This window comes from Chlorocebus sabaeus, chromosome 20, assembly GCF_047675955.1.
Source record: "Chlorocebus sabaeus isolate Y175 chromosome 20, mChlSab1.0.hap1, whole genome shotgun sequence".
Lineage (NCBI taxonomy): Eukaryota > Metazoa > Chordata > Mammalia > Primates > Cercopithecidae > Chlorocebus > Chlorocebus sabaeus.
The window spans coordinates 67,196,094-67,217,378 of NC_132923.1; the positions used below are offsets into that span (position 1 = coordinate 67,196,094).

A 21,285-nucleotide genomic window follows, 5' to 3' on the forward strand; every position below is an offset into this window, starting at 1 on the left:
TGGATAAAGAATCAAGTCCGACCACTTTAACATGGAGCAATGAGATTTTCAAAGATTCTTCTTGCTATTCAAATAATCTTATTTACTCTTCCCACATTCTTAAATTCATTTTTTATCCATTTATCTAAACATTTCATGCTTTTATCATCGAACCTCCAATTTCATTTCTTGAAAATGTCAGGAAATACTGATAAATGCAAAGCTCCCGCTTTGTGCCTGGATTTCATTTGAAATCACCTTGAATTTTTGAAATGTAACCTTCGGAAAGGAATATAATGTCACTTTATTTCTTAGCGGCATTATTATAAAATAATATTTATTAACGGCTTATGAGAGGAACCAATGCATTTACATAGTGGATAAATATGTCACAAGACATAGGGAGATTCATTTACTTTTTTTATGAAGGAATAAGTATTGAATTAAGGGCTCTAAAAATAAGACCTGAGAGAGGATACAATATTTAAATTCATGTTTCTTATGAAAGTAATTTCATTATTACTGACATAAAATGAGTTTCCTGAGATCCATGTTTCTTCCTAATTATTTTTGTGATGTGATATATGTTAACATGAAAACTGCTAAGTATAAATTTAAAATTACAAGACTATTTGGTAATTATAGAGTAAAATTCCCATAACACTACTGAATTCTATATACTTAAGCATAGTAAAATAACATAGTATCTACTTGCTAGTTATTCCTGTCTCTGCAGACTTCTAGGTTGTGACCACTTTGACTTGCATTTTTTTTCATGTAGCGGGCTCCTTTAAAAAAAAAAGAAAATTTAAAAAATTTCAATTAACTGCAATTATAAATTGACAAATGCATCTAAATGAACATAATAAGCAAGAATGGAATGTGAAGAGCTTAATTAGATGTGTCCCTAATTGTCAGGTTACATATCCTATAAGAATAATTCCACAAACACTACCACTAAACATTAGAGCTGTGGGTATATAAATCCACAGTGGAATAAAAGGATGATACTGTTGTCCAATATTCTTCCTTACAGCAGCAACACTTCGATATTTATAAGCAAAATTGCTTTGTATAGTGCTTTTCCTTCTTGCCCATTTTATTTCTAATAACCAAATAATAAATGTAAAATGTATTTTTTCTTATCTTGAATTTATAAAAAATTTAAAAAAATTATAATTTAGATTCATAAAGGTTAGAGTTGCCTTCTCCTCTAATTATTCTGAATCAATAAAATTTTATATTCTTGCTATTATACCTTAAACACTGATTTGGTGATTCACAGTGATCATTAAAACAAAACTAAATGCTTTGACATTGTTAGTTATTATATGTGCATATAGTCATAGCTTAATGTATTCAGTATATTATAACTAAAATAACTGAGCCCAAAATCCCCAAATGCATTTGTAATGAAGCGTATTTTAGAAAAGTGACTTGCCTGAGACTGACGGAGATATACACATTAACTTGCTGTTGCAATTTGCACTCTATACATTTATTATCCCATGGTTGATATGGGAAATAAAAAAGAAAATGTACTTTAAATTTATTAATATGAATACTCAATATAAAGCCTTTATATCTATGTCTATAAAACCCAAGACTCTCTATATAATCATTAAATGTATAAGTCAGGACTATAGGGAATTTCCATTTATCAGTGGGACAGAGAAGTATCTAGTTCATATCCAGAGTCAGGCAGGGTCTGGTATGTCTTAAGGGTCATAAAGGGAGGATTCATTATCATTATTACTTAGTGCAATGGTTCTATTAAAAATTTAAAAAATGAAATCAAAAGGCCAAAAACTTCAAGATCTACTTAAACAAGCCAATTTTACACAATATGACTTAGATACTAAAATCTTTTCTTGGATTTGGAACTTTAAAGGGTATTTTGGAAAATAAAAACTACAGTGACAATATATAAATAGCAGATAAAATGCTGATGATTATGTTTAATTGATACAATTCTTTATTTCCACAAAATGCATATTCTTAGAATCAATAAAGCTTAGCAAATGGTGTGTTTAGGCAGAAGTAATTTCCTGATAATAAATCCATTGTTAAAGTGAGATAGAAATTACGGTTTAACGTGATAAAAATGCTCCTTCTGGTCTTGCCACTGTTCACAGAATAAAAAAAAAAATCAGATTCCTAATCTTGGTATTCAAGTTAAAAAGTGATTCTCTGTCCTTGACTTTACCCACAACAGTTTTTCAACACATACTTTATGGACCAGGAAGACTGAAACACCTGGTGGAATCTTCCCCACCCTGGCCCCCACTACACCTTTGTTCATGTTGCTCCTCCCGCTAGCACTGCCCTTCTGCTGATTTCTGCCTGTGGTTTCACCACTCCCATCAAAGTCCAGATAACGAGTTCCTCTTCCAGGAAGCCTTTCCTGATTCCTTTCAGTTGTATGTAATCTTTCATCGTCCTCTAAATTGCCATTTCTCATTTCCTCTCATAACACTTTTCAATAGATTCTAATTATTTATGTTTCATCACATCAAATGACTAAACTGTAACTTTTTCATAAGCTGCTTTCCTCCATGATTGATCTTTGCATTTCAACAAATTTCAGGACGGTACACTGTAGAGTATAAGCACTTCCTACTTTTAAAAAAAATTGATAAATCTTGCTTATGTATTAAACTGGACAAATTTTTGTTGGTAAGAAATTTCCTCCTAGAGGGAGACTAGATATTGTTGGAAAAATTCCTTAGTATGTCCTCTTGGCGTAGAAGAAGAAACACAGGGGAGTCAAGTGTGTCTGGGAGTGGCAGAAGGAGGATCTCATTCTAGGAAGAGGGAAGGCCTGGAGAGCAGGGTGAATTGGTGTAAGGCTGTGGCCACTTCATATAACATACCTCTCTGCACATGATTCTTTTTGCAAGTTGTACAAAATATTTGTTATGAGGGTGCTGGATGAGTTTAGCATTGGGATTAATAAGAGACAGTATAAGAAGAGAGAGAAGAGAGTCCCGGGAATTAGCAAGATTACTGGGTAGATTTTCTAAGCAAAGCTCTTAGGTGTCTGATACACAACAAGCATTCAGCTATTGTGATTAACATTTTGTGACTGGAAATTCTTATTTGGGCAAAAGGCTGTATTAATGTTAAACAATTCTCTCTATTCCCCAGAATTCAAACCCTTTGATCAGTTTCATACCAGATGCCATGCAGATTCCAACTCTGTGTAATTCAGGTAACTAAGGTTTAGCCGAAATGATCATAAATGTAGCTGGAAATTAAGGAAACAGCCATTCAACAGTCTGATTAAATACCATTTGATATAGCATAGGCCTACAACTTAGAAAACAGGAATCAGATAATTTAATTTCTTTTTCTGTAAAATGACAGTAATCATCAAACTTAACATCTCATAGTTTTTTTTTGTTTGTTTGTTTTTGTTTTGTTTTTTTTTTAAGTAAAATAAGCTCTTTTTGTTTGTTTCTGAGACAGGGTCTCACTTTGTCATCCAGGCTGGGGTGTAGTGGCACAATCACAGCTCACTGGTGGCCTGGACCTCCCAGGCTCAAGTGATCCTCCAACCTCAGCCTCCAGAGTAGATGAGGTTACAGGTGAAGTCCACCACACCTGTTTAATTTTGTGTGTGTGTGTGTGTATATATATATATACATATATATAAACACATATATATATATATATATATATATATATTTTTTTTTTTTTTTGAGAGACCAAGTCTTACTATGTTTCCCAGACTGATCTGGAACTCTTAGGCTCAAGTGAGCCTCCTGCTTTGGCCTCCCAAAGTGCTGGGATTACAGGCATGAACCACCATGCCCAGCCTAAAATAAGTTCTTCTTAAGAGCAAAAACTCTCCTTAGAAGACGAGTATTTGTTATTATTTTTTATTATAATAGGTAAAATTATATGTGCCTAAAATATATTATTACAGTATCCATGAAGGTGACATCTTAAAAATAAACTATTATATTCTTGTTGTCTGTAATCTTGTCATTTTGCTGAAAACAAAAAGTGCCCCTTCATGTTCAGAGAGATTCACCATTCAATACCTTGAAGGGAATATGTGTCTGAATTTAGAACAACAGTTCTTTGTGTTACATAGGCAGCAGTTATTATTTTAAGTATGCATAGACTTGCTTTTTTCTCTTGCAGATAGCTGAAATTGGGCCTTTCCATGGCTAGTGCAATATGAACATCATCACTCCACTCATTCATACAAGAGAAATAAAGCCAGCAAGGCACATATACTTTTAAACGCTGTATTTTATTATTCTTTTATAAGAGACCAAATGCACTTAGTCACTAGTGATATTACATTTTTAATGCTGAAAGAAAAAATAAAAAGAACTTTTGGTTATAATAGAGACCAGAATACCAGCCCTAATGGGTCTTTTGTTTGTTTGTTTGGTGAGATGGAGTCTTGCTCTGTCGCCCAGGCTGGAGTGCAGTGGTGCAATCTTGGCTCACTGCAACCTCTGCCTCCCAAGCAATTCTCCCTGCCTCAGCCTCCTGAATAGCTTGGATTACAGGCACCCGCCACCAAGCCTGACTAATTTTTATATTTTTAGTAGAGACGGGGTCTCACCATGTTGGCCAGGCTAGTCTCAAACTCCTGACCTCTGGTGATCTGCCTGACTTAGCCTCCCAAAGTGTTGGGATTACAGGCGTGAGCCACTACACCTGGTCTGTTCTTTTTTTTCTAAATAAAATACTTAAAAAATTAAATTTTAAAGTGTATGCGTGTGTGTGTGTGTGTGTGTGTGTGTTCTTTTTCTCAGTGCTACCACTGTCCTCATTGGTTGGGGATACACTTGGCTAAGTGACTGAGCCTCCAGGTTAAAGTCTATTTTAAATGACTTTATGAGATAACTTATATATGAAAGTATTGTTTGAAAGCCTTTTGAAAGGCTCCTTGCTTTGGGCCATAACTCTTTTTAGTGGCATTTCTCATTTCTAGATTTTTAGTCAAAATTTTGGAAATACAATCTCCCCATGCAGTGCTTTGATTACATGTAAATGATGACACAAGATCCCCACTCATTGTGCATATTAGGTACATGCTAATTCTCACCAGCATATACTTCCTGAACTTTCTACATCTTTCTGTGATCCAAACTGCATTTGACTCCAGTTTGACTTGCCTTCAACATGCTACTCAAAAGTGGAAAGTACGTGCTAAAAGTCCTTAGGGTATAAGCTCCTACTTAAAACATGGTTTCCCAGGGGCAAAGACCTTGTTCAGTTATGCTTATAATCAGTGTTTATGACTCTGGACACTGTAATATTTATCAAGTGTTGCTGTAGCACTTGAGCCGTGACAACACGGTAAATAGGCTAGATTTGAATGTCAAGCACTACAACTACCCAGCTTCACATTTCAATTATATTTAAAGGAAATTGCCTAATGCAAGTGTTTAAAAGTTCATTAAAATTAACCTTTTGAATCGAACGGGTGCAGTGGGCACTCGGGATAATACCACAGTTTTAGATTTAGGTTTTCAATTACTGAATAAATGAAAATTTCAGGGGATTTGAAATGTCAAGGATGCTTTGAAACAGATACTGAATTGGCTGAGAACTTTAACTCAGTCTCATGGTCAATGTTCTCTAGTGTTTTGTGACATGATTACTAATAGTCATTGATTATTTAGTGCCAACAATGTGCTAGGAGCTGTTGAAGTACAGACACTGCATAGCAAAGAAAAGTGATAAGCATTACTTCAGGCAAGAATTATGATAGAGAACATAGTTAGATTGAATTACAGGTTTGACAGAAATTTTAAACAGCCACAGTCAGTTTATCATTTTAGGAAAAATTGCACCACAGCCATCCTCAGTAAGGGAGAATTTATTATATTTTGAAGGTCACCAATATCTTCCGAAGATTCATTATGATTTGTTGCTACATCTTACAGGTGCTCAACCTGTAAGAATTAGAGTTGGAGGGCTTTTCGGAAAGCATGAGGTCCTACACTCAATACTGGACTTGTGAGATCTGGGTGGAGCAAAGAACATTTTTGAGGCAAGCGCTATGAGTCACTTGAATTTAAAAGCAGGTCTTTAAAGTCTATGTATAAATATCTTCAGAAACTAAAAGGGAAAAAAAGAATTCCAAATTGAGACCAAGTTCTGGTTATCTAGTCAGTGTGGGCTCTGGGATGCAATATGAATAAGCCCGGCAGAAGAGCTTATCTTTGAGGGGCAGGGATCTAAAACAGATTTAGATATAACCTGAGAAGTGCTATTTTGGATGTGTATACATTATATCATAGGAATCTGGAAGAGGGGCACTCAGTACAATCTAGGGATTCATAAGGGGCTTCTGATGGGGCACTGCCTTAGATATTCCAAGCATTTTATATACTCTACTACATTTTAATTAAATTTCAGGAAATAAAACCGAGATTCTTCAAGTTTCTTTCATGCACATGGTTTTTCCTTTAGTTCAGTAAGAAAAAGACAGAAAATAAAAACAACAGAGACTGTAGATATCTATAAAGCTTTCATTGTTACCTTTAAACATGCACCCATCTCCAAATCTATAAACCCTACAGGGAAGAATAGACAGTACAAAACTGCTTTGCTGGTTGCTGCTGGCAAGAGAAGGAAGCCCTGAAGCTGTAGTGAAGACTCTGAGCTAAACTGGGCCACTGTCTCTGCCTTCCTCTGCTCTGGGTCTCCTGTCTTGACATCTTATCTTATCTTATCTTATCTTATCTTATCTTATCTTATCTTATCTTATCTTATATTTTCTTTTCTTTTCTTTTCTTTTCTTTTCTTTCCTTTCCTTTCCTTTCCTTTCCTTTTCTCCTTCTTTTCCCCTCCCTCCCTCCCTCCCTCCCTCCCTCCGTCCCTTCCTGCCTTCCTTCCTTCCTTCCTTCCTTCCTTCCTTCCTTCCTTCCTTCCTTCCTTCCTTCCTTCCTTCTTTTTGAGATAGAGTCTCGCTCTGTCACCCAGGCTGGAGAGCAGTGGCACAATCTTGGCTCACTGCAACCTCCTCCTCCCGGTTTCAAGTGATTCTCCTGCCTCAGCCCCCCAAATAGCTGGGACTACAGGCTCCCACCACCACACCTAGCTAATTTTTTTGTATTTTTAGTAAAGACGGGGTTTCATCGTGCGAGCCAGGATGGTCTTGATCTCCTGACCTCATGATCCACCTGTCTCCGCCTCCCAAAGTGCTAGGATTACAGGCATAAGACACCATGCCTGGCTGACTTTTTTTCTAGATCATCCATTATCATAAGAAATGAAACTTAAAAAGTCTTGCTTCATATATCCATACACATAGTTGCATAAATCAATAACTTTTCCTCCCCTACCATTATCATAAGCAATGAAACTTTAAAAGTCTTGCTTCATATATCCACACATATAGTTGCATAAATCAATAATTTTTCATTATTATTACAAACTATAACTCATACTCAATATTTCTTATGCATTTTTGAAACAGAAGTGAAGTCATAAACTAAAAGACGCCCCAGAGAGTCCGTCTTTCCTATAACACAACTCCTTGTCATACAGAGTATTTCTTTAATCTAGTTAAGGATTCTGTTTGTTAGGCATGGATCTTTATTCTCTTTTCACAGATGTAAAACCTGACCTTGGAGTCAGATAGCATTCATTCATTCATTGAACAAATTAAGAGCTTCATTTGCTAGGCACTGTGGGGCTAGAGAAGACTCTTGTCATCAAAACCCCCATAGTCCTGACAAAAACAAAGCTGTGTTCACCATACCAATTTTTCTCCCCTAGTAAATAAGAAGATTGGGTTTTTCTGCCGGCACCTCCCACTATAGCTAGACTGGGGCCATGTGACTGAAAGTTTGGTCAATGATGGGTGAACATAATAAAAAATATTTCTAGGCCTAGCCCTGGAAAAATATAATTTTGTGATCTTTCTATCCTCTCTTTCCCTGGTAAGCTGCAAATACCCAGTTGGCATAGCTACAAATGAGAGCCTCTCAATCTGCATTGAACTGTGACATGAAGGAGAAATAAACTTTACTATGTTATTTTGGAGTTTAATTTTGGAGTTTAATTTGTTACCACTGCATAGTCTATTCTTTCCTGTCTAATATAATGCAAAGTTTCATGGGCAAGACAGACACTAACCAAATAGTTACAGAAAATACAATTGCTTTGAAGGCAACAATCTGAGGGCTCTGAACTGAAGTAACAGGGGAGACTTACTGTAGTAGATCGGATAATATTTCAGAAATATTTAATCACCCCCCCTTATTTCTATAGAAGGAATATACCAGTGATGTTGGCTGGGTTTGGTTTTGTGACTTGCTTTAGTCAATAAAATAGGTGGAAGTAATGGTGGACCAGTTCTCAATCTATCCCCTAAAGGGTCTTGTGTGTTTCTGCTCACATTGTTCCATTTCTGCCACACATAAAAGCTATAAAAGAAACCTGTGCAGGTTAGCCCACTGGTTCTAGGAGGAATATGAGTGACATATGGAGCAGAGTTGTACCAACAGAGACTCCTTAGATCAGCTGACCTCCAGACATGAACATGCCCATATGAGATCAGCACAACCACTGAGTGAAGTCCATCCTGACCATCAGGCCCCCAACCAATGCTCACACATTTGGCTTAAAGAGATGTTCAGTATTGCATACCACAGAAATTTTGTTATTGATATACACATTATTACAGTAAAAACTAACTAACATATCTTCTCAGATAAAGACCTCAATGAGGTGGTAATATTTCAGTGAACACCGAAAGGGAGAAAATTCTGAGAGAAGAAACAACATTCAAGAAGGCACTAAAGTATGTGGCATATTTTGAGAAACTTAATGATGGTCAGTATGCCCAAGCCTAATGAGCATGAAGGAGGGGAGTTCAGTAATAGATAGGGGAGATCAGACCTTGTAGACTCTGGAAGGAAATTAATTTTTAAATTTTACAACAGCCAATAGGGACTGTTGAAGGATAGCTTAAGGGTGGGAAATAAATTGGAAGAGAAGACAGAAATACTTGACTTGAAAATCCACTTATATATATAGCAAACACATTGTTTTCACTTAGGTTTTATGCATCATATGTATATATTGTAGCTTTAAGGGTGCTGATGGACATCAGAGGCCCTTCTACATTTCCACTTGGTACTTCTAAGAATGCCAGATAAGAGCAGGAGGACTAAGGAAGCTCTGACCAATTTTACTGAGACTGATCTCTCAGTCTACTTTTGTTAGCCTAATAGTGTGTATAAAGGATACCCAAGGGTTTCTTTGCAAAACGAGTATACCACCCCTTAGAACCATGTGGTCCAGCAGAGTATATAATGTGCAGTGAAGGATACAGAGGAGTCATAATATGGCCATTATAGCTAAATGAGACCTGCATCTCACCTTGGTCTGTCTGGGTCTTTATTGCACTTCATTAGTTCTAAAGCAAGAGTCTGCTTCCTCACGAGTCTCCATGACTCTAACTTTACCTACCGCCAAGACCATAATCCAGTCTAGGGATGACTTTCTAAAACATTTGCATTATGCATGTTTGACTTGGGGGCAAGGGAACAAGAATGAGGAAAAGGAAATTAACATTTACTGAATGCATATTTTATTCTAGATATTATTCTAGGGGATTGGAGATTATATTTTTCTCAGGTTGGTTTCCCCTGCCTCAGACTCTGCCTGAGACAGAGTTGATAATAAATAATTTGGGAGGGAACACCAGGAAACACCAATAAAAGAGTAAAGAAATAAAACAGGGAAGGAAAGGAAGCCAGAAATGGGCACGTAATAAAGCAGATTACCAATCTGGGTAACTGAGGCTGTATTCTGCGTGGAATATGCCTCAGGGTGACTCAGTAGAGGGATGAAGAGGGTTGGCTATTTATTCTTCTACTCCCATCTGTCAATGATGGAAGGCTGCATCTGGGGGCATTCTCTCCTCTGTACTTATAGGCTGCATTGAACACAAGCTGAAAGACTGTTCTCAGGCAGATATGACAGTGCCTGCACTTAGATGCCATGGCATGACTGGAATAACAAGGATCAAATGGACATGGGAGGATCCTCAACAGCTACAGAAACTTTTGCTTATTTATTCCTCACTAATTATCATCATTTTACACCCTTAATTCCCTTATTGCTCAACTTAAAGACACACCCTACCACACTCTATTACTTGTTTCTTATCACAATTGTATTTTCTATATTATCTGATCCCTTATCACAATTGTATTTTCTATATTTGTTGTTAGACTGTGAGCATAATAAGGCCCAGAATTGAGTTTATTTTGTTCATCAACATCGAATACAAAGTAGGAACCACTTGAGATTTGTTGAACCAATGAATAAAAACATCTCTATGACATAGGTAGTGTGTTCTTCGTTAATGGGTGGGAAGCTATGGCCATATTGGTGGTGACAGGATTCCAATACAGGAAAGTCTGACATAAATTCCATACCCTACCACATCGTGATAATGACACCATACTGTGTTCCTGCTTCCTGCCTCAGAAACTCAATCATTTTCTATTTCCTACATCATTAAATCTTAACTTTTCTGCCTGACTTTCAAATCCTTCTACAATCAGGATAGTTAGATTAGTCTTGTAGCTTTAATAAAAACAGCATACAAATACCTTATAGGATGAATGAAATATTTCTTAAGGCCATGTGTGAAAATGACTTGCAGGTCGCTTATTGTCAGCAATTAGTGTACTATGAGAAAACAGTGTGATCTAGTCTTTAAAAAGTCCAATGTGAAAATGTTGCATGAATGGGAATATAATTTCTAGAGCTGTCGAAGGTTGGGTGTAAGTGATGGTGAATGCTAGACTCTGTTTCTGAGGTCGAAATGACTGGAACACTCAAGAGTAACTGAGGACAGGACAGCAAAATTCCTTTTATCCATGCACAGGTGAGTGATGTTGCTCAAGATAGTTGGACCTGAACAAGAACCACAGAAATATGCAAGCAAAATGGAATCAGTAAGGTTGAAGCTGGAAACAGACGAACAAGAAATAGTACATACCTACTTATATTTGCTAAGGGTGTGTAGATGCTTTCATTTACATTATTTAATGTAAGCCTCAAGACAAGGTGATTAGTTGAATGTAGAGCCAGACAAATACATGAAAATAATTCAGCATTCAGTCAAGCGGCAAACAAATTACCAAAAGAAGAGAGTTCCACCCTGCGTGCTAGGTTACAAACTCATATAAGAGATAATCAGGTAATGATATGACTTTTTTTTTTTTGGAGGGAAGATGTAGTAGAATGCATTAATTGATCAAAAATACTTGAAACGTTTCTTTGTACTATCAGGCTCATCTGTATGGATGTTCCTTCCTCTGGGAGTGTTAAAAATTAACCATACAAATTAGGTCATTCTGGTCATGTCCAAAATCAGAGTCTAGGGGCCTGGGGGATAAAACACTTGGGGCATATAGCACCATCTTCAAGAACTGAATTTTTCTCAAGCCCAGCTGCTGAAATGGCCTGCTGTAACCCAAATACCAGTTTTATGTAGTAGCTGCTGAAACAACCTGCCATGACTCTAGAGCTAGTTTTACCTACCACCCTCACTTACCAGTCTTCTCTAATGTCAAAATTTCTTCCAAAACACTTCGCTTTCTAATAAAACTCTAAACCTTTTCTTTGTTCTTCAGACATACTGAAGATAACCCTAGTCTGGGTGTATGCCCTGGATTGCAAGTCTGTAACTCCCAAAGAAAATGTTTAATTTAGAGGCCTATCTCTATGTTTTATTTTGACTTCAACAGAAGGATTACACTTCCTGTCCCAATGATGTCAGCTAGGCAATGCAACTCACTTTGACTAACGTAATACAAGCCAAGGAGAAGCTTTAGGAGGGCTCCTGTGCTTCTACCAGTGTTCTCTTCCCTCTGTGGCCAATCACAGCTATGGGCTTCATTTTCTTTCTAGTTGTGAAACAAAGAGAAGGTAGAGCAGAGCCCTAGCCAATATGGAGCCAAGTAATTGTAGTGAAAAATAAACCTTTTTGTTGTAAACACTAAGGTTTGGGGGTTACTTATTATTACAATGGTAAAGGTTCTGTAAGAAGAAGTGGGTAACAGCGTCTTTCTAATTTTGGGAAAGTTTACAAATTAGAAAGTGAGATAATAAAGAAAACACTTTACAGAAATAATTTTGGGTTTAATGTAGAAAAAAATCTATAAATGGTGTTTTAAAGTGTTCATAATATTTAAAGGAATTTGGTCTTAGGGTATAAGGACACATGATTACAAATGAAATGAGAAATAAATTATTGAATTTTGATTTGTAGTCGTAACATGTAGGAGAATTTTATTTCATTGGCTAACAATAGTATTGTAATGCTTAAGACAATTTGAAATTTACTACATTTATACACATAATTGATTAGATTTACAAGAGTGGTTTTAGTCCTTGGGGATATTTTGCTTGTTGTATCTGGGCTTGAAGTGATTAATAAATAGATACAATGTATCAGATTTATGAAGAAAATAAAATAATTTAACAAAGTCTGGAAAAAATAAAGTTATAAAGTGATTATTAAAACTGATCATATTTATAAAAAGAATAATAATTTAATATGTTTCCTGTAAACACACTAAAATACTAGATTTCAGTAAAAAATGTTAACTTTCATGAAGTAAAAATTAAAAATTGTGAATAGCTATAAATAGTCTATGCACAAAAACCATTCTAGAACATTAAAAACTTACAACAGAAGTCACTAGGAAGTAGTAACATGTTTCCCATTTTATTGATGAGGAAATGGAAGTTGGATGGATTATTCCTAAAGATTGGAAGAGATTTAGTCTACCTAAAGCACCTATTAAAAACTGTGCAAATATCATGGGGTCAGTAACTGCCTCCTGAACTAATGAATAAAGTGTACACACAAACAGAGATTTTATTTTGTTAAAATTGTATTTCTCTTTCTTTATCTCCTTCAAAAAAATTGAAGAGACATAATAAAAGATACCCAAAAACTAGTTTTAAGTTAGAAAAATGTCTTTTATAAACTAGTTTTAAGTTAAAAAAGAAAAGAAAAAGATACCTTATCATAAAACTTATACATCTATTGTGACTTAGCACCCAGTGTGTATTTGTGGTTCCTGGAAGAGAGGCAATGAAGGAAAAATACAGGTTATACATTTTCTTTATCTGTTACAAAGAAGCATATTAATTTTGTTATAAAATTCGGAAAGGTATTTAGTCTGTTGATATATGTATCTTGGAACCTAGAACACCTATAAATAAAAACTCTGACCAAATCCTTTATCAGGTTTCTAAAAGAAATGGTAAACCTTTAGATAAAATAAAGAACAGTGATAAAGTTGACTACATTATTATCTGCACTATCTATCTTTGCATGCTTTTTTATTGATACTCTTTAACTAGGAAGGATTGTTAATTAAAAGGCAAACCTCAAAATGAAGTGAATATATATTAATAAAAACATCATATACATGCTATAAGTACACATACTGGCAAATATAGTTCAATAACTTATGAGTTTGAAGCAACAATTATGTAATTTGTTGAAGATTTCCTAATTTCTGATCTGTAGATAAGAAATTAAAATTTGTTCTTAGAATAGATATATTGATATGTAACTAATACAAATTATAAATAGCTCTAAAGTAATACTGTCCTTTGATAAACTAGCCAGCAAGTACAGTACAAGTGCAACATAATTTTCTTTCTCAATTCTCATGGTTCCATTACTCTGAATAAAAATATGAAATGAAATAAAATTTTGCTAAGTCTTAGAGTAAATGAGTTCTAGGAAATATAAAAATTTGTTTAAAATACTTAGATCTGTCATTGAAATGTAAAACTATAGTATTACTTTTATGAAATGAAGTAAAACTAGATTTATTTATTTTTATCTTGAAATACTGCACAATTGTAGAAAGTAAATAATCGCTTAATTTTACTATTTATAATTTAAGAAAAATGATCCCAGGAGAGACTCAGTCCTGTGAGATTTTTCAAGATAAAATAAGTCAGGACAAAGTAAACGTGAAATGTGTTTTCATTTTTTGATGTAAAAGTAAAATGTATTTGAGGTAAAATTCATATAAAATTTTACTGTTTTCTTTTCAGACTGTTCTAGGGTCTCATAAGAACTAAAAACATTAAGTAATTAAAGGTTGGACTCTGCAGACAGATCAGTGAGCCAGAGAACAAGTCACCTTCTGAACTTTGCTTAATAATGGTGTTGATAATACATAACACCAGAAACAGAAATTACATCCATGTAATAAACAGTGCAATTGATCCTAGGAGAGGAAAACACATCTGAATAATGGTTTGTCATAAAACTGCTCACCCTTTCCTGACTGCTATTGATTAAAGAAAAAACACATAAAAGTACTTACGACTACTAAGTAATATTATTTTGTGCCTAGGATACTATCTATATTTCACATCTCAACAAAAATATTCATCTTAATAATAAACTCCCCAAGTGCTAGAATTGTATATTCAATCAAAAATCATTTTTTCCATCATTTATTATGTCTTTTAGGTCCACCTCTCTACCACACTTATTCTTGATTGGATACTTCCACATACACTGTGGCTCTTAAAAGTTGATGAATAGCCTCCATGTCAAGAATTAGAAAGTTAGTCCTTAACCGTCTCTTTCCCATTTTTTTCCCCTTCCCAATTAATTTTATAACAAAGTTAGTTAAGAGTTTGGGCAAAGAGAGAAAAAAAATCTGAAAAGAAAAAGCCTAGAAAAGGCTTAAACATCATTTTGTGGTCAATGATGCAGGGCCGATTGTCCCACCATGGATTATCCCTGGAAATACTGTCTAGCCAAAGTGTTATTAATAACAAGATGCCAGCAAAAATGTTGCTGATCACAAAAGCTGTCATGTTTACTGTCATCTGCAGTGCTGCGCTCCAGAAGAGAGCAGTAAGAACTGATGCACTTGATGATGTGTTCTATCTTACTTGACAGTAAACTGATAGACATGTGACATGTCAAATACTACAGATGAAAGTATGTTCTTGATTAAATACGGTGCGTGATGGCCCACGAGCAGATAGGTCACATCATTCATCCTCTGGGCATGCAGCCAAGTGGCACAAATGTCACATATATTTTTGCTTTTAAAATTAAAAAGGAAGTATTTGATTTTGCTTTTGGCTAGAAGGTGTTCAAACTTGCAGAAAATAAAACACAATGCCTTGTTTTTGGATATTGTTATAAAATTATAAATAAAAACAGAATTTAAAAATTATTAACGCAAAGACTTTCTGAACTTTATACTGCATGGACACATCATCAACTCAAGCATTTTAAATGCATAAAATGGAATCTTTCCTTTAGCTTGGATAACACTAGTGATACGATTTTTAAATTGTTAAGTATGAATATCCTCTGTGCGCTAATTCGAAAGTAAATTAAGTCAACTGTTTCTAAAATAGCATGCTCTGATTAAATAATTAAGTTTTCTTTAATGAAACCAGAGAATCTTCCAAAGAGGCTGGAATGCATTCCTTGTTATCAGGACTTTTATTTTGTAGGAACACTTACATATTCCACATATAAAAACAGCCTCATGTGAAACAGAGTTTTAGTCATTAATGGGTTCATCAGTAAATGTCAAGGAACATGAATTCATAAATATATCTGACTTTAAAATGCTATCATAATAATGACTTTCATTTTCATTTAATATGGGGGATGAGAACAAAAATGGAAGTGGATGTTTTTTTTAAATGCAGATGTCTTCTGCCCTATTCATTAATTCAGTCATGCAATGAACAAGTATGTCTCAAGCATCTCCATGTGCCAGACACTGGGCTCAGTGTGTGTGATACAAATGGGTGCAACAGATCACAGTACGTTTCCACTGACCTAAGAGTCTGGTGAAGAAAAATGAACAGCACAACATTCTATTAATAGTATTTCTGCTTGGGGTGGGGTGGGAATGTTTATACTCATTTACTTCATTGAGCCTGAAACATCTGAAATGTGTTGGTATTCTAACTGATACGTTCTTCTAGGGTAGTTTTTGGTACCTTATATGCAACAACTGATTTGACAATTTAGAGAGGAGTTTATTGAGGTTTGGTCTGTACCTTTCATCCATAATTTTAAGGCCACAAGTACAGTTTCATTTAGTAGAATTTAAAAATATATTGAATCTAATGCAATCACTTGCGGTTTTATAGCTAGGGCTGGTGCAGGCTTGAAATTAAGGATGTGTAAGCTTAACAACAGCGAGGGAGTCACAAGGAAGGGCAGGACAGTCATGGGCTCAGAGCTACAGTGGACTCCTGAAGGGTTGTCTGACATGCAAGGATTTCTTCTTTCTGGAATGGCCTTGATATACAGCACAATATGACCCTGGTCTTGGGCTGATCAAATTATTTCTCTGCTGAGAAATAAACTTAAAATGGGGACATAGTAATTTCAAACTTTGGAACTGAGTCATATTAACGGTGGCAACTGAGAGAGAATAAACACAAATTCCTACAACCAAGTTCCCTGTAATTTTCTAAATCCCTGTTCCTTTCTTCCTCTCTTGGTCCTCTCTTCCCCCTTGGCTTGAGTGAGCTTGCTAGGTGTGTTTCTAAGCTCCTACGTCATTTTCTTTGGATGGAAATCTTTCACATTCCTGTCCTATGCTGTGAGGAAGGAGACATGAAGGTTAACGTGGGTTTCTGCTAGGCCAGTAGAAGAACAGGATACTCAAAAGTATTACAGAGTGTTAAAATACAGATTTCAGTAAAGGGAGCAAGAAAGCCTGATCAATATATGAAGAATTTACAAAGGAGTAATAATAGCACATAGTTACATAGTGCTTACTATACGCCAGGAATTGTTCCAAATGCTTTACACACATTAACTCAATCCTTACTGTTGTTTTCAAAGAGGAAACTGAGGCGCAGGAAGATTAAGTGACTTGCCTGAGTTACACAGCTAGTAAGTACTAAAACTATCATACAAAGACAGTTTGGCTCCAGGATCTACATCCTAAACCACTCCTGACTGTTTTGTGCTAGCTAAGTTCAGGTTCCGCACCTTTTGCATCCCTAGATGTGCACCTTTTGGATCCCTAGATCAGTGATTTAAAAGGGATCAGAATGTTGAAAAAGAAGGTGAATTTGTGAAGGAATATCTCCCCAAAAGCTATTACCATAACATGAGTACCTTTTCCACCCAGGGGTGAAGTCAATGACGCTACCCTCTACTACTGCAGTTTAGTGAGAAAGACTTCCATAGAACCCCTCAGTGAGCTGGAAATAAATTCCCTGCAGTTGAAAACATAGAAGACTGGTACTTGGCTTACACTTAGAGAAGTAATTCAGATGTCAGCGGGTTATGGGAGGCTACCTGGCTGCATCAGGATTTATCTCCATGCTGAAAGCAAAAAATGTGCCAGTTTTCCTGTCCATCAGAAGTAGGCCACACAGAGGACACAACTCATGTGGGGCCATCTTTGGCCCTGTTCGATAAAGCTGCTTGGAGAGACAGATGAACCCCACAGGCAAAAACTTGGAGACATGTATTGAATTTCTAGATGCTACTGGAGGAGTTGCAAAGACATTCAAAACAGAGTTGTATCTGCAGAGGTCAGGAAAGAAGTTTTGTCACTGAAGGGACCCTTTTTTTTTTTTTTTTTTTTTGAGATGGTCTTACTCTGTCACCAGGCTGGAGTGCAGTGGCATGATCTTGGCTCACTGCAAACTCTGCCTCCCGGTTTCAAGCGATTCTCCTGCCTCAGCCTCCTGAGAAGCTGGGATTACAGGCGCGTGCCACCATGCCCAGCTAATTTTTGTACTTTTAGTAGAGATGGGGTTTCATCATGTTGGCCAGGATGGTCTTGATCTATTGACCTCGTAATCCACCCGCCTTGGACTCCCAAAGTGCTGGGATTACAGGGGTGAGCCACCACTCTGGGCTGGGATTCTCTTAAGAAAAGCCATGAACATAGTTCACAGTACTTTGAACTCTCTCTCAGAGATGGGCAAGTCCTTTAGCCAGGTAAGTGCTTCCATTTCTCCACAAAGTGTCTCCAGCTCCTTTTTCAAATCTCAAGGGGCTCTGAAACGGTAGCAAAGAAGTCAGAAAGAAGGCGAAAGGGATAGGAATAACTTTGACCATATCTTCTAGCCTAAAGTCAGACAAGCAGAGAGTTACAGATGGGATGGTGAGTGAGGTAGGAAAAGTCTAAAATTTGAATGAAGACTAAAGCATGGACCAACAATTTGGACTGAGATAGTCTAATAACAACATTGAGACCATGTTTTGTGAATTAAAGCAATCACAAGGCTGTTTATTACCCAACGATGGGTTAATGATATCAAGGCAGGGTAAGATGAATCCCCTTTCAATGCACAGAAGGTAATGAAAATACAGTTACATCTTCATTGTGTCATGAAATGTGGTTGTTCAAACTCTCAATTATACATACTGGGACGTCTAGAATAGAAGGAGAATGTCATGATCCTGGTTGCAGGGGTGAGGAAGGGTACTAGAAATTTTGTTCAGTTTTCTGGATATTCCTAGGAAGCAGAAATAATAAAAGGAGATCTAGATGGGTTTCTCTATAAGATTATGGGAAGTTTCTTGTTCATTTAGTTAATTGTAGCTTTGGCAAGAACCATTGCTTTCTGGGGCATGATTTGGAAGATATTCTGGATTACATGCTTTGGCAAACCATCATTTTTGTCAAATATCAGATAGACTGACATCAGTAAAAGAAAGTGCTGGGGGTTGAAAACTAAATTAAGCTAAAATAGGGCAATCTTCATGAACTTAAGTGCCTTGAATATATGCAAGTTTTATCAAGAGAGGCTCTCTCGATGGGACTTTAATCCAGAGCGGGTGTCCTAGATATTGATGTGTAGTCACATCATGGCAGACTGAGTCCACAGAAACTTCTGTCGGAGCTTGTGGGTAGTTATAAATGCCACTGGAGTGTTGTTGGAGAGGACAGACTTGTTGCTCACTTCTCAAGTTTCAAGAGGAGGCATTTTCCCTAAACTTCCTGAACACTTGCCCCATTTTTTCTTTCTCACAGATGTTAAAGGAATTGTCTGATTGGCAAGTTCTGAAGAAGATGTGAGCACAGATGCAAAGCTCAGACACTTCCCCTGTCTTTCTCGTGGAGTCTACCTGAGGATATTTGGTTTTGCCTCCAAGGCCTCAGTTGTACAGCAGTAAGCCCCGTGGGATGAGGCTACATGTGCTAAGTCTTAGGAAGATCCTTGTAGCCATGCACTTAAACCACCTCCTCCAGTATCAGTTTTATCACTAATGAACATAAATAGACACAAAGTAGATTTTGGTGACTCAAATAACACCTGGAGACATTTTTGATGAAACTAGGGCATGGGGCTATGGGCTGTCAGCTTTAGCTATGCAAGATTTTGACTTTGGGGTTTATTGTAGGGCATAACAGTTTTATTCCTAAGCGAATAGTGGTTTTTGGGCAAATGGGACAGTTTTATCATTAATGTACTGGCCTTGGTGGCCTGAGTAGATGCTGGCTGAGCTACTGCAGTTTGATCTTGATCTTTGAACTGTATTATCACACAAGCACTGTCCACGGCCTTATCACTCAGAGAAAGCTTATTATGATTTTGCCCACAGTGGGGTAGTGAATCTGATTAATAAACATGAAAAGTAGATTCAAGTGCTTACTATACAGAGAATCTACTCTCTCTTCAGTGGAACTGAAAAAGTTAACAAATAAGTTATTAAAATTATTGCACACTTAAAGGCTATGAAGGAAAGAATAAAGGCTGTGTTTGGAGCACCTGGATTTTAAGAATTGAGTTTGTGTAATATCTCCAGGAGGAATTGCAGTTGTGTGAAAGAGACATGTTTTAGGTTTTTTATTAGAACAGAAGCAGTGGAGAAGAAAATTAAAAAAATAGAAAAACTGGTTGATTACTTCGGAGGAAAAGAGAGATTTCCTTAGAAGAAATATGGAGATTTTATGAGACAAATTATACAGCCATGAAGTAGAGAATGGTATCTTGATGCTTGAAAGAAACAGATATCAAAAGCAGAAGGATAGATCCAGATCTGATTGATCTAAAAAGGAAGGTAGAAAAACAGATGTTTCAGCTATTATCAGATGCGTTAGTCCATTTGCATTCTTATAAAAGAATACTTGAAGGTTGGTAATTTATAAAGAAAAGATGTTTATTTTGGCTCATGGTTCTGTGGGCTGTACAAGAAGTGTGGTGCCAGCATCTGCTTCTGGTGAGGTCTTAAGGAAGCTTATGATCATGGCAGAAGGCAACAGGGGAGCTAGCATATCACATGATGAGTGGAAGCAAGAGAAAGTGATTTTAAACAATCATGACTCACATGAACTCAGAGCAGGAACTCACGCATTATCACAAGGACAGCACCAAGCCTCGTGAGGAATCTGCCCCATGACCTAAACACCTCTCACTAGGCTCATGTTAAACACTGGAGGTCACATTTCAACATGAGATTTGGAGGGGGAGAAAACATCTAAGCCACATCATTCCACTCCTGTCCCTCCACATCTCTTATTCTTCTCACTTTGCAAAATACAGTCACCACTTCCTGATCATCCTTAAAAGTCTTAACGAATTCCAGCATCATTCAAAATTCCCAAGTCCAAAGTTCGAAGTCCCATCTGAGACTCCTATGAGCCTGTCAATTAAAAAAGAACCAAGTTATTTACTTCCAAGATACAATGGTGGTATAGGCATAGGGTAAACGTTTCCATTCCAAAAGGGAGAAATCAGCCAAAAGAAAGAAGCAGTACGTTCCACACAAGTCTGAAATCCCGCAGGGCAGACTTAAAACTTTAAAGCTCCAAAACAATCTTTGACTCCATGATTGACTCCGGAACACTCCAGGTTGTGCCGGGCAGGCTCTCAAGGCAACTCCTTGGGCAACTGCACCTCTGTGGCTTTGTATGATGCAGCTCCTGTGGAGTTGAGTGCCTGTAGCTTGTCCAGGTCAAGGATACAAGCTGCCAGTTGTTCTAACATTCAGGGCTCTGGAGGACAGTGGCCCAATTCCCACAGCTCCACTAGGCAGTGCTCCAGTGCTGACTCTGACTCCATAGTTTTCCTTGGGACTGCCCTAGTAGGGACTCTCTGCAGGGCCTCTGCCTCTGCAGCACGTTTCTGCTTGGGCACCCTGCATATCCCACGCATCCTCTGAAATCTAGGCGGAAGCTGCCAAGCTTCCTTTATTCTTGGATTCTGTGCAGCTGCAGACTTTACACCACATGGAAGCCACCAAAGCTTATGGTTGGTGCCTTCTGAAGTGACAGTCTAAGCTGTACTGGAGACCCTTTAATCTAAGGCTGGAGCCAGAGC

The 21,285-nt window shown here is 36.9% G+C and overlaps 1 protein-coding gene across 10 annotated transcripts in view; it reads right to left on the reverse strand.

The window, feature by feature from the left end:
* LRRC7 (leucine rich repeat containing 7) overlaps positions 1–21,285 on the reverse strand; it is a 570,280-nt gene that overhangs the window by 417,325 nt on the left and 131,670 nt on the right. For 2 of the 10 annotated variants that reach the window (XM_007978326.3, XM_038001557.2), the window contains one exon: positions 691–767. The exons of the other annotated variants lie outside the window; for them this stretch is intronic. In XM_007978326.3, coding sequence (XP_007976517.1) covers position 691 — 1 coding nt within the window. In that variant the 5' untranslated portion in view covers positions 692–767. The remainder of the gene's footprint in view (positions 1–690; positions 768–21,285) is intronic. 10 annotated transcript variants of the gene reach the window in all.